The 12905-nt window shown below is 39.2% G+C and overlaps 1 protein-coding gene across 1 annotated transcript; it reads left to right on the top strand.

Annotated features, from left to right (window-relative positions):
* Positions 1 to 622: 622 nt before the first annotated feature.
* Positions 623 to 9048, top strand: LOC116264501 (T-complex protein 1 subunit zeta 1). Its single transcript, XM_031644771.2, has 14 exons — positions 623 to 930; positions 1929 to 2064; positions 3177 to 3328; positions 3415 to 3462; positions 3688 to 3780; positions 4366 to 4472; positions 5332 to 5446; positions 5528 to 5614; positions 6658 to 6862; positions 6971 to 7065; positions 8137 to 8205; positions 8311 to 8418; positions 8541 to 8659; positions 8769 to 9048. Exons 1-14 carry the CDS (start codon positions 733 to 735, stop codon positions 8842 to 8844), a joined length of 1608 nt encoding a protein of 535 aa, XP_031500631.1. The 5' UTR covers positions 623 to 732; the 3' UTR covers positions 8845 to 9048.
* Positions 9049 to 12905: the final 3857 nt, after the last annotated feature.

The following is a 12905-nucleotide window of genomic DNA, read 5'->3' as shown; positions in this document are numbered from 1 at the left end:
AATTCAGGTTTATATTCAAATTCAAATTTAGTAATTAAATGTCCACATATCGACTACTCATACATTTTGAAAGTGGGAATCTAACATATGATAATGCTATTCGGGCTCAGTTGTGGATTTAGAAGTTGAAATCAAATTCATATGTGAATTGAAAAATTGGATCAATATTAGATTTGGATTGAGAATTTAAAAATCGGATCCTGTAAGCATAATTTTTTTTTTCTTTCATATTTGAATGCAAACATGCAAACTTTCAATAAGGTATGGTAAAAGAAATATATGACTCCAATATTGCTTGATTTTTTGTCAATACCAACTAAAGATTTCGAGCTCATTTTGTTTTTTTTAATCAGATTTAATGTAGTTTTTTCAACTTATTTCCGTACGCCAAAATCTCGCTCATGTAAAGAGCGAGACATCCAAGAACTAACTGAAGCACGACATTTTCACCGATAAATTTCCGTATAGAACGTTTTCCGCCCGGTACAAACCCGGCGCAGTCATATTTCGAAGAAGGAAGCCCTAGGAAGTTCGATCCACCGTCCGATCTTGCCGTTTGTCACCTGTGGACCGTCAGATTGCTCGACCTTCCAGAGACTTTCAAACGCTCATATAGAGCGAACGGGAAGAAAGCCCTCGTTCCATTTTGCGGGAAATCAGTCTCCTTCTCGTCAGCGACAGTGCAGAGGGAAGGGGAAGAAGAAGAAGGGCGGGGAAGCACAAACAGGAAGGATGTCGCTGAAAATGCTGAATCCGAACGCCGACGTTCTGAATAAGAACGCGGCTCTGCACATGAACATAAACGCGGCGAAGGGTCTGCAGGACGTCTTGAAGACGAACCTCGGCCCCAAGGGAACCATCAAGATGCTCGTCGGCGGCGCTGGCGACATCAAGCTCACCAAGGACGGCAACACCCTTCTCAAGGAGATGGTTTCTCCCCTTCCCTTTCTCTCACCCTGATAAGTCTATTCCTTTGTTCATCTTTGACATGGTCTCGAAATGTAGCACATTATCTGTTCGTTAGAGTTGATTCGTCGCCGAGGCCTGGTGGTTGCGGAGAGAGTTGGGTGGTCTTTGATAGAGGTGGCTTTCATTTTTGTTTCACGGGATCAGGGTTTAGGGTTTTTGTAAATTTGGCTGTTTTTTATCATCTATGGGGCGAGGCGTAGTGATCTGTCTCTGTTGGAGCAGGATTTCCCAATACTTTGGGTATTGGAAAATTAAACTTATCCAGCTTCAGCATGAGCCAGTTGCTAGTGGCAAGATTCTCCTCTTGATGCTTGTTCTCCTGCGTACCACCACTATGCCAGATAATGGTGATGCCGTGCCCATTTTACATTGATCTCCCATTTTTCTGCACATTGGAGTTATTGCTCCGTTAAGATTAACACTTTTCATAGCCCTTGGTGAGAGTGCGGAATGGGGAGCATTAGACTTTTTTTTTGCAGCAGTTCTCTGAGTGCTCACTCTTTGACAATCCTTTTCTTCATCAGATTGGTAGTTTCATGGTGATTCAGTTTTTTTCGCTTGGTTCGGTGAAGTAATTTGTGGCAATAGGCGCCATGCAGGATGCATTAGCAGAGTTTGTTGCCACGTTTTTGGATGTTAGTAGCATCTCAAACTACAAATTTGCGGTCTTTCCTCAAATAGAAGCTAAGAATTGCGAGTGGGAAATTTAGTAATATGTAGTTACTTTGCTGAATGATAATATCCCACAAATTGGCTTCCATACATAGTGTTCTCTCTAAGAGCAGATTTTTCATTTCTTCATGTGCGTTGTTTGATCTTGTTCCATTTATCATCAAATGGTTGGACGGGTATGTTAACATTTCCTTGATTATACCTTTATTGTCTCAGAAATTACTATTATTATTTATGAGCACAGTGATAATTTCTCATTCTAACGTATGTCTCGGTTTATTTATTAGCAAATTCAAAATCCAACGGCCATCATGATAGCAAGAACAGCAGTTGCCCAGGACGATATAAGTGGAGATGGCACAACCTCAACGGTGCTCTTTATTGGTGAACTCATGAAGCAGTCTGAGCGTTACATTGATGAAGGTCTGTAGCTAGTCTTTATGGATACTGAAAAGCATGAACGATTCTGTAGTTGAGAACCATGGAAATGGGTTAAGTGATTGGGACCTGCGCATGTGACTATCATTTTTTGCATTCAATTTTTTATTCTGCGTCTGTTGCATTTTTTCATTTCTTGAGGCAGTTTTTTTTACGGTTTATTGAAGTTGAGGATTATAGTTATGGCTTCATGGGTTCACATCTTGATTTTGCAATTTTTAGAATCTCCGAATTTTCAGCAATTATTAAGCATACGTGAAATTGCAGGAGAGGCAGAAGGACATATGTTGCACCTTGAGTGGCTGAATACCTGAAAGGTGCTTGGTTTGCATAGGTTTATTAACTGTGTAGCGTATGCAATAACACATTTGTGTGTAACTTAGTTTCTAGTTTGTCTTCAATTAAATAGCTGTTATCAGAAACACTCTCTAAGGGATGATCAACGGGCCTATGCATCTTCAAGACTAAGGAGGACTTTGTTACTCTTATTCCTATTGGCTAGGCATGGAAATTTTTTGTTTGACCCTCAGAAATTCTGTCTCTTGCCATTTTCTGCATACGTGTACATGCAGGGAGAAACTCTTGAAAAAATTATTTCCAACTAAAATATAACGCAGGATCCTATGATGCTCTCAACGATCAATGGGTGGTGGACAAATCCCATAGTACAACATATTTGATGATTGATATATGTGGCAAACACAAATAAAAACTGAATAAAAATTGAAGAAAATTTTATCCCAAGTAGAAGATAGTTTTGGCAATTTTATGACCATTTATTGAGGTGGAAGATCGATCTCATGATACAATATATAACTGCCTTTCAATTTGTTAAAAACACATCCTTATTTTTGTTAGCGAGAGTTTCATACTGGGGCATTGTAAATATCAGCCTCTGTTGTTTCTTTCCTCAGCTTCTTGTTGTTTGTGCCCAGAATGGTTTCTAAGATATGTGCACATAAACAATCCATTCATTACAATAAGATATTTGAGCTGGTTAAGTATGAATCAGTCATCTGAAACATAAGGGTCTGTCCTATTTTAGAAGTATTTGTTAATCATATGTACTTCAATGTTTTGTAATTTTATCAACCCAGGAATGCATCCCCGTGTACTAGTTGATGGGTTTGACATTGCCAAGAGAGCAACCCTTGAGTTTCTGGAGAAATTTAAGACGTCTGTTGTTATGGGCAATGAGCCTGATAAAGAGATGTTGAAGATGGTAGCAAGGACAACTGTTAGGACAAAGGTATGTGCTGAGATATTCTGGCCGCTCCAGCGATCACAACATTTTACAAATTGTTCTTGAACTCTGAATTTTTCATCTTATTTTAGTTGTATGAAGCATTGGCAGATCAGCTGACCGACATTGTCGTCAATGCAGTAAGTATCCATCTCTGATACTAAGGTTCATAAAGTTTTCTTTTTGATTGTCATGTGTGTGGGTACTCTATGTGTTTTTGCATGTTCATGCACATATCTACTTAAAGTTATATGTGACTACATGTCGAGAGTGCATGGAATTATTAACTATATCACAAGAATGCATTGTGTATCTATTAATTATGACAGAAAGATTTAATTTTGCTTCGTTCCTTCTATCTGCAGGTGCTTTGTATTCGTAAACCTGATGAACCTATAGACCTCTTTATGGTGGAAATCATGCACATGAAACACAAGTTTGATGTGGACACACGTTTGGTACATTCTTTCACCCATTTTTCTGCTATCAAGCAAGTTCACCTATTGCAGGTTCTTGGTTCTTGTTCCTGAGAATGCCACAAAATAAACATCCCTTCCTGGTGTTCCTAGGAATGGGACAGAACATTTTATTGTATGGTTGGATAGTGGAGATTTGGGAGTTGACAATTCACGCCTTTTCGGCAATGCAGTGTTCCATAAGAGCACTCTATTTCCACTTGGAATTTGCATGTGCCTGCAGGGCCCGTGGTGATACCCCCTCTGATTTCTGTTCTATAAGGCAGAATGACACCAATTACACTTTTTGCTTTATTTGTGTTCTCCATTTTCACAAGAGCAATTAAAAGAAGGGTTGAGATTCATAGGGGCTTCTGGTAACATTGTTCTCTCATCTGCAATGAATCTAAAGATGCAGAATCACCTAGAAAACCACTGAAACTACTAAACTCATTTAACATGACTAGCTCTTCTTTTTAATTCTCTTCTTTTAGTTCTTATCTAAGAGAATGTAATTCTCCTCCCATGCTAGTGGTTCTTTTTTGTTGCTTGTCTGTTTAACTCTTTATGTATCAACTGTTTTGGCAGGTTGAAGGTCTTGTTCTAGATCATGGATCTAGGCATCCAGATATGAAAAGACGTGCAGAAAACTGCTATATACTTACCTGTAATGTATCCTTAGAATATGAAAAGAGGTGATTATTGATACTTTGTTTTCTTTGTGGATTTTGTGCAAATTTCAACTGTTTCTGATTTTGAAAATTGTTTGGGAGGAGCCAACCTCCCTGTCAGCTATCCTGAGGGTTTTTACTAATGGATTATCTTGCAAGCATTTAGTCTTTTAGTTTCTAGTATTATTTCAGGTGCATATGGGGAAAATTAATCTCTATTTTACGAAAGAAAGTTATGACCTTGTCACTGAAGCCTAGCACATAGAGGCTAGAACCACCAAAGTAGCCTTGGCAAAGGCCCAGATGGGGGCATCCATTTCCTCTTTTTCGTGGATGTCAGGGCATTTTCAATGTTTTCTCCCTATCCTTTTTCTTGATTGTTTTAGTTTCTAAGTTACCATTGGTCGTCAGTTATTTCAAATTTGTTTTTGAACCAAGTAGGCCTTTTAGCATCAATAACTACGGTATAATGTGTTTGCTGGAAGTATTCTAAGGGGAACGAACTGAACCTTCTTGGGTGTAGCAGTGGAAATCCAATGGATGTGCCTTCCCAGTCCTAGCAAGTAAATGTTGTTTTAGGCCTTTCGGTTTTTCACGAGGGGGTTACTTTCATGGGATTCAAACTGTGACTCCCTGCTGAAAACTGCCCACCCCACTGTGTCAACCCTTTTGGGGGTGAGTCTGATTAATTAGTCTTTTCAACTAGATAAGGTCAACACTGCTACTACTTTTTAACTGACGAACTTTGTTTCTTAAGTAGGATACTTTTTGGTTGTTTGGGATCATTGAGTTCTTAATTGAAGTTGCTGACCATTGAGCTTGTTATTCAATAGCTTCATTTAGGTTGCTATGAAATTTAAACAATTGTATTTTTTTGCAACAGTGAAGTAAATGCTGGGTTTTTTTACTCAAACGCAGAGGAGAGGGAAAAGATGGTTGCTGCTGAAAGGCAGCAAGTGGATATGAAAGTCCAAAAGATAATTGAGCTTAAGAATAAGGTCGATTTTTCTTTTAGCTTCATTCTTTCTATGCTTTTCCAAGTTAGTTTTTCCAGCTAAAATTACAAGTTTGTTTTGTAGGTCTGTTCTGGAAATGATAGCAACTTTGTTATAATCAATCAGAAAGGAATTGACCCACCTTCACTGGACTTGCTTGCAAGGGCAGGGGTAATGTTCCTCATATTTCACTCTCTACAATATTTTTTATCCGACAGATTAAGTTCAGGAGCAACATAAATAGCTTGAAAAGGTTTGAGAGCCAACGTTTATGATCTGTGGCCTATTTTACTCAACTGCTTACAATTTTTAAAAATTTCATAAAGGAATAATTCTATAGTTACATTGGACAAGTGTGATCAAAGTGCAATTTGCAACTGGGAAACTACATTGAGCTTGCCTATGAGGGTGAATTGAGTGCTTATGCTACAACTGCCTGACTCAGTCTCCATTAGCTAATTGTTTCATGCTCCCTTACCTCAGATTTTGTTAGTGATCAGAAAAATTTTCTGCTCATGCATTCTCTCTCTACCTTTTCTGTTTGAAATTATAAATCAAATAAGTACTTTTATGTGTTCATGTCAAAAGTGCTTTTCTAAGCTGTTACTAGTCCAAAATTTTGGTGTGGAATACCTTCTGAAGGTTGCCATTCAGTTCAGAATAAGCTTAGGAAAAATATCTATAAAGCTAAATTACGTTCCTTAAGCCTGTGAATGACATTTAAATTTGGAAGTCTTAATGCCAATTGGGAAGGGTTAGTGATGCAATAAAGAACTAAGATTAAGGAATCTTAATCTAAATGCATCCAACTCTAAGCTAATGACTAAACTAAAACTAACTAAACTAAACTAAACTAAAACTAACTAAAACTCAAGCAAATGAACAAAGAACATGAAAAAACAAAGAAAACAACATAACACTTCATTTCTTTCAACTTTTCTTCACCCTGTTACAAAAATGACCCACGTCCCTTTATATAGAGAAAGGGATGGATTTCGGATCTGGATCCATCTAATAAGTACAAAAAAAATCTAATTAGATCCATTACATGATTTGATTATGCTTCCATTTGCATCAGTTAGATAGCTTGAAATACTTTTTATAAACTCTGGAGGTTCAGTAAGATACTGAACATGGCTCTCTCCATTATATTCTGGCTGTATGTTTTTCTAATTGCTGCTGAAGGCGTTACTAGCTAAATGTTGTTATTTCAGATCATTGCTTTGCGAAGGGCAAAACGGAGAAACATGGAGCGGCTTGTCCTAGCTTGTGGAGGAGAGGCAGTGAATTCCGTTAATGACTTGACTCCAGAATGTCTTGGATGGGCTGGACTTGTTTATGAGCACGTTCTTGGAGAGGAGAAATATACATTTGTTGAGAATGTGAAGAACCCTAATTCATGTACCATATTAATAAAAGGTGCTAGCCAGAGTTCTTTCTGAAAATAAACTTATAGTACCTGTCTATTTTGCTTTTGAATGATGTAAGATGCTAGTGTTATGACACATATTTTTGTTATGGTTAAAGGTCCAAATGATCATACCATTGCTCAGATAAAGGATGCTGTTCGTGACGGTTTGAGGGCTGTCAAAAATACAATTGAGGATGAAGCAGTTGTACTGGTACGGTGGTACCTGCCCACTTATGTTGCATTTTTTATTGGTTGCCTTTTCTGATTTGCTTGTAGAAGCTGTTAAGAGAAAGTACTAAGGGTGAAGTAAGCACGAAATCTCCACGTCCTAAACTTCTACACACTGACATGCTTGACATATTTATATTTAATGCCTTTGACAAGGAGTAACTAGTCTCATATATGGCTGTGTTCAAATGTCTTCTTTTACTCTTTACTGCATAAAATGTCTCTTACCAGCACTTTTGCAGTTTCCATGCAACATAGACTTTGAAATAAAGCTGTTGCATGATTTCGACCGTATCAAGTGCCTGTGCAGTTTATAATTTTAAGTGATCATCTGTGAGTCAGATGATGGTTTTGCTTATCTTTTCTAATTTAAGATGGTGAATGTAGCACTCACAGCAGTTGCAATAAAAAAACTGATTGGTTAGGCAATTTGTTGTCACCGTTATCTAGTCTTAATTTGATTCATCTTCTGTATATATGCACACAACTTGGAGCCAGGTGAAGATGAGAGTGCACGTTAAAATTTGAGTTGATTTCAGCACAGCAGCTGATTAGGCTTGTCATTCTCTTACGCATGTCATTTTGACTAGGAAAGCAAGATAATAGTACTTCAGTCATCTACTTCTTTATAGCGGAGGCCTGATATTCAGTTTTCACATCAGATACTGCTTGTTTTCTTGTGTCCAATATTTGGTTAGTAATATGATGCAAGTTTTTTGGCTTTATGTTGCATCATATTTCTGTGTTTCCTAGTTATATGTTTCCATTATTCTAAAAGTTAGCCAACTGGTAACTGGTTTAGGTTGTACAGAAAATACAAAGTTTGGTATTGATTTATGATAGCGACCACATTGGGAAGTGCTAAATTTTAGTGATATAACAAAAACAAACTGAAGTTTAAAAGTTTCCAGTTAACAGCCTTTCCTGTCTGATTGACCGATGCCATAATTCAAGTGGATGGATGTAAAACCTGCATGCATGAGCTTTTTCTGCTTACTGCTTCAGAACTTGGGCTTGTTCCTTATGATAACACATGCTCTGTTCTATAATGCAGGGTGCTGGGGCGTTTGAGGTTGCAGCTAGACAATACCTGGTTAACACCATTAAAAAGACTGTGCAAGGGGTAATAGTTTGGAGAAATCACAATAAAATGCCTCCACATATTTTGTCATAAGAGAAAATCAAATTTTTTTGATCCGTTCTTTTGCTTTGGCTTATGTATTTGCAGCGTGCCCAGCTTGGAGTTGAAGCCTTCGCGGATGCGCTATTAGTTATTCCTAAAACTTTGGCTGAAAATTCTGGACTTGACACGCAGGATGTTCTAATTGGCCTTCAGGTTTATGTTATTGAGATATTAGTCATTTAAAAGAAAAAGGGTTACACATTATCTTGGGCGAACAATGTTTTGTCATCCTCAATCTGCTCTACTGCTGAGTGCTTGTTTCTTTGGTATTGCAGGCTGAGCATGATCAGGGCAATGTTGTGGGTTTAAACCATCACACCGGGGAGCCCATCGACCCACAAATTGAGGGCATCTTTGACAATTATTCGGTGAAACGGCAGATCGTTAATTCTGGGTATGAAATTCTAATTCCAGTTAAAGAGTTTTTCCTGAAGCTTCAAGGTATTTACTTCGTCATTCATGATTTATATCAAAATTTTGATGGTTGCAATTTTTTTCGACAGGCCTGTTATTGCTTCTCAGTTGCTTCTTGTTGATGAGGTCATTCGAGCTGGTCGCAATATGAGGAAACCCAGCTAGTGTCGACAGCCAGTGAATTTTGTAACCATAGAGTGGAAATTATTCAAATTTTGGCTTATGATAAGCATAGAATCTTTCTGATGGGACTGACTGTTTTGGTTTCAGTGAAAGCGCGAGTCTTGTGTCCTATTGCCGTGTGGGTCGTTCTGTGCAACCATTTCTGTTCTGTCAATGAGAATGATCAGTTTTTCCTTTTGACAAAAAGGTCCTTACCTTGGTGCTTTCTGCGACAAATTTCCCTTATCATATCCATCACATCCCGAGGTTCTGGCGTTGGTGCAAATGGGCCTTTGGACCGTTGACTGGCTAGCCGTGTGAATTTGTGCGTGCGCGATTTCATGCATGTGCTCCTGTATACCCATTTGAGAGCGGGGGAAACAAGTGGAGAGAGAGAGCATAGAGTTTATAAATTTATAGTCGCTCTTCTGGGCCCAGGCACATGTTATTTGATAATCAGTAAATTTTTATATATATTATATCACAGTGGCCATAAACTGGTGGTTGAAATGTTTTGAAAATAAATAAAGTTAAATCTTGTTTTAAAGAAGTATGTTAAGCTTACCTAATGGACTTAAGAGTTTAAGTTTTGCTACTTCTCGTGGTGTTCGAATTCGTGTTTATTGAGATTTCTTAATGGTCAGTTTAGGCATCGCTTGACAATATCTGTGCTTTTGAGCATGAAATATCATTACCATCGCACATGCTATCATGCCGACATATTTCCCTGTACTGCAAATAATTATACTGCGACTTGCCATAAACTTCTACGCTTTTCTATCAAGGGGTTTAATTGGGGTAAGTGCCACTTGAAGTTTCGATTTCTTTTCCGAAAGCACCATTTAATTTAACGGTGCAGCTAATATGTTAATCCCTGATAAAGATCAGATAAGAAGCAAAAGGCTGGCCTCAATAAATCTGAACAGTTCTAGTAAGCGACAGATTTTGCTGTAGACGCCACAAAACCGCGCTTTCTGGGTTGCTGTAAAGAGAGAATGCTGCTAATTTTTTCAAGCAATACGCCTTGCATGAACCTTCTACCCACCCACTGCAAAATCTTGGCTCCAATTTTACACTTGACAGGCGCTTAATGAGCTAGGCGACTTTCCATGTATAGCGTGTATAACAGTCGGCAGGTTCATTCTTTATCTTGTTCGACCAATTTTATTGTTGTTTCATAATCTCTAGACATTATAATATACCACTGTTTGATCTGCTGCTTTCTTACGTTCTGTTCGTTGTTGCTCTCTCAACGGAATGCACCAACGTTCATACAAATTCACATGGTATCAAAACCTGCAAATTCACCATTTGCTTCTTCTTTGTTGTCTCTCAGCTCTCATCTGCACTAAATTTCGAAGGGATCAATCAACCCGCGGAAATGGCTTATCTTGCTCAGTGAAATTTCCTCGAAAGGTACTGGAGATGATGAACGGATCAGAATAACTTGGCATGTCCGATTTCTGGGGTTCATAGTCTTCAAATTTGCGGAGACCTGGGCACCTTACTAATAAAAAATGACAGCGTGTTGCTCATGGATCGAAGATGCATTTTCCTATGAAAGAGTTTAATTGTGCACAAGATAGAAGATGATGACCTCTTCAATCCACATAGTTTAGAAGCACAAGTACTTTGTGAGTGTTTTATAAATTTGTTTAAAAAATTGGAGCAGGTTCATATCCTGCGGTTCAAAAATGAAGCGTTCGTTAATATCGGGAACTCATGAAAAAGGCCGATCGACGGGAAATTAGCCGGCAGCTGCCACCAGCGTAGAAAGGCAAGCCGTAGCTCACCAGGCACTCGCTTCTCGCTGGAACATCAAGAAATCTGACATCCGCCATGAAAGCAAAAGCCACATTAAAACTACACGTAGATAGTTGGTTTAGCTGTATAGGGAAGTGCTACTACTACTAATAATAATAATGATAAGAATTTGCAGCACGGACGTACCACCTTCTAACCACAAGAGCCATGATTGCGCTTCACGGCAACTCAAGAGTCCTGCCCCAATTTGACCATTTGATTCCGATTCCAGGACAAGCGTTGATGGCGACGATTCCGGTGGCCGGAAACAATGTTTTTATGGAATTTGATGCCCACTTGCAGACATGTGCGAAGACTATGATTAGAAGGTGAGAGAAACGCATGTGCGTCTCTGGACCACCCGGGAAGCAAACCTCTACGGAGACTCTTTTTCTATTGACCCATATGGGGTCACCGCCAGTGGTGCAAATGGGCCGGACCCGGACACGAACTACGGACCCACCTCGACTTGATTTGGGGACCATGGTTCTGTTGGTAGGGCCCACTGCCAGACACATATTCCCCCTTAGCTGTTCTGCTTTAAAAAATATATTCAATGCCAACGCCATGGGAAGTTTCTCCACAGGATTGCCCGGTTGTGGGGAGTCCATGATGTTTGAACCCCGCCCTCCCCACAGTTTTGACCCCAAACCACCCTTCTTGTTGCTTTCTCTGAAACCCAACGGCCACCTTGTTGTGTTGGTCCTGGAGGTGGGTCAACGTTTAGGTGAAGCAAGATCCAGAGAGGTGAACGTAGAAGGTTTTCTGCCTACCTGGTTCGGACATGAACACTGGCTAGCATTTTCTGCCATACATGGCAGAAGCAGGTCGACATGAAGCCTGGCCCAGACAGGGCACCTGCCACCAACTTCGTCCCCCCTTAGTCCTGTTTATGGTGGTGGATGGGCATCGGCAGTCTGGATCACCGTAGATTCCAGAACGGAGCTGGTGGCTCTGCAAAACAGGCAGACCAAGAAGCTACATGCCCTCCAGCTCCAAGCAACACTTCCTTTTTTAAGGCTTTTCCAAGTTCATCGGTGCCGACTGCCAAGCCATAAACCAAGGTTGAAGAGGGAAGAGAGCAACTGTAGTATCGGATGGGGTCGATGAAGCCATCGAAGTCCAACCTCTTTGACGGAAAAGGCATCTGCACTCTCGCAATTCGCATTTCTAAACGCTTATTAGAAGAGTCTTTCAAGCAGACCCTGCATTTGAATTTCATCAACAGAGGGGGAACAGAAGGACAAACCAGAAACTCCCCTATTGATTTCCGCCTGCAAAAAATGTCATCTTTTCTTCAAATATTTCCCTATTCTTGATATACTCCAGGAAGCTACATAAATTCCACGTGGAAATGCACTAGTGACCAAGCTTCTTCCTAAACACCACCAAATGTAAAATCAAGTTTTAGGGGCAAAGACTTGGCGCATGCTTTTATAGCTGGCTGATTCTGCACTGTCAGTAAATTTACCAAATTTACTTCACCGGAGTTCAATGAAATGTTTAGGTCCAGTACCCAAGAAACAAACAAAGGTTAGTCAACGTATCTTTTAATTATGATATCCATATATATTTTTCATCTCAAAATTACAAAGAATATATGGAATAAATCATACCCAAAATGTCATAGTTTCTCTTCATCCACACTGACATTATATTATTAAAAGGAAAATATTACATACACGGGTTGCCACGTCAGCCAAGTGAAATCAGACACTCGCCTGTGCAGAAAAATGGGTTACCTTTGGAGAAAAAAAAAATGAGAGAGGGAGAGAGAAAGACTATACTACTTTGACTCCACTAGGCCGTTTACCCTCCATCGCGTCCTTCTTGATTCGTTTATTTGGCCAATCAATAATACTTTTCAGTATTGTTTCCTATTTCCTACTGACATCAGTTATTTCCAAGTTTCCAACATTAAAATTGACACGATGCAGTTGCCACCACACCGTCTAACACAATAAAAGGTGATGTTATATGGTTCTAAAAGATGAAACCTTAACAGCTGTAGGCAGATACCAAATATATAATCTATAAATACAGATACTAGGCGCAGTAAAGACAAAGTTAGTCCCAATTGATGAGACTGTGACGTGAACAATAACTTCACGACAATAGCATCCACTAACTTAGCAAGAGATAACAATTTAAAGGAAAAAAAAAAATCAAAACAACCTCAGGCCAGCAATTTCTAAAGAAAAATACAAAAGATTATCATATAAAAAACATCCAGAGAAAACAAAAACAAAAATGAAGATCCA

The sequence above is a fragment of the Nymphaea colorata genome, chromosome 11 (genome assembly GCF_008831285.2).
Source record: "Nymphaea colorata isolate Beijing-Zhang1983 chromosome 11, ASM883128v2, whole genome shotgun sequence".
Lineage (NCBI taxonomy): Eukaryota > Viridiplantae > Streptophyta > Magnoliopsida > Nymphaeales > Nymphaeaceae > Nymphaea > Nymphaea colorata.
This window is presented reverse-complemented; position numbering and strand designations above follow the sequence as displayed.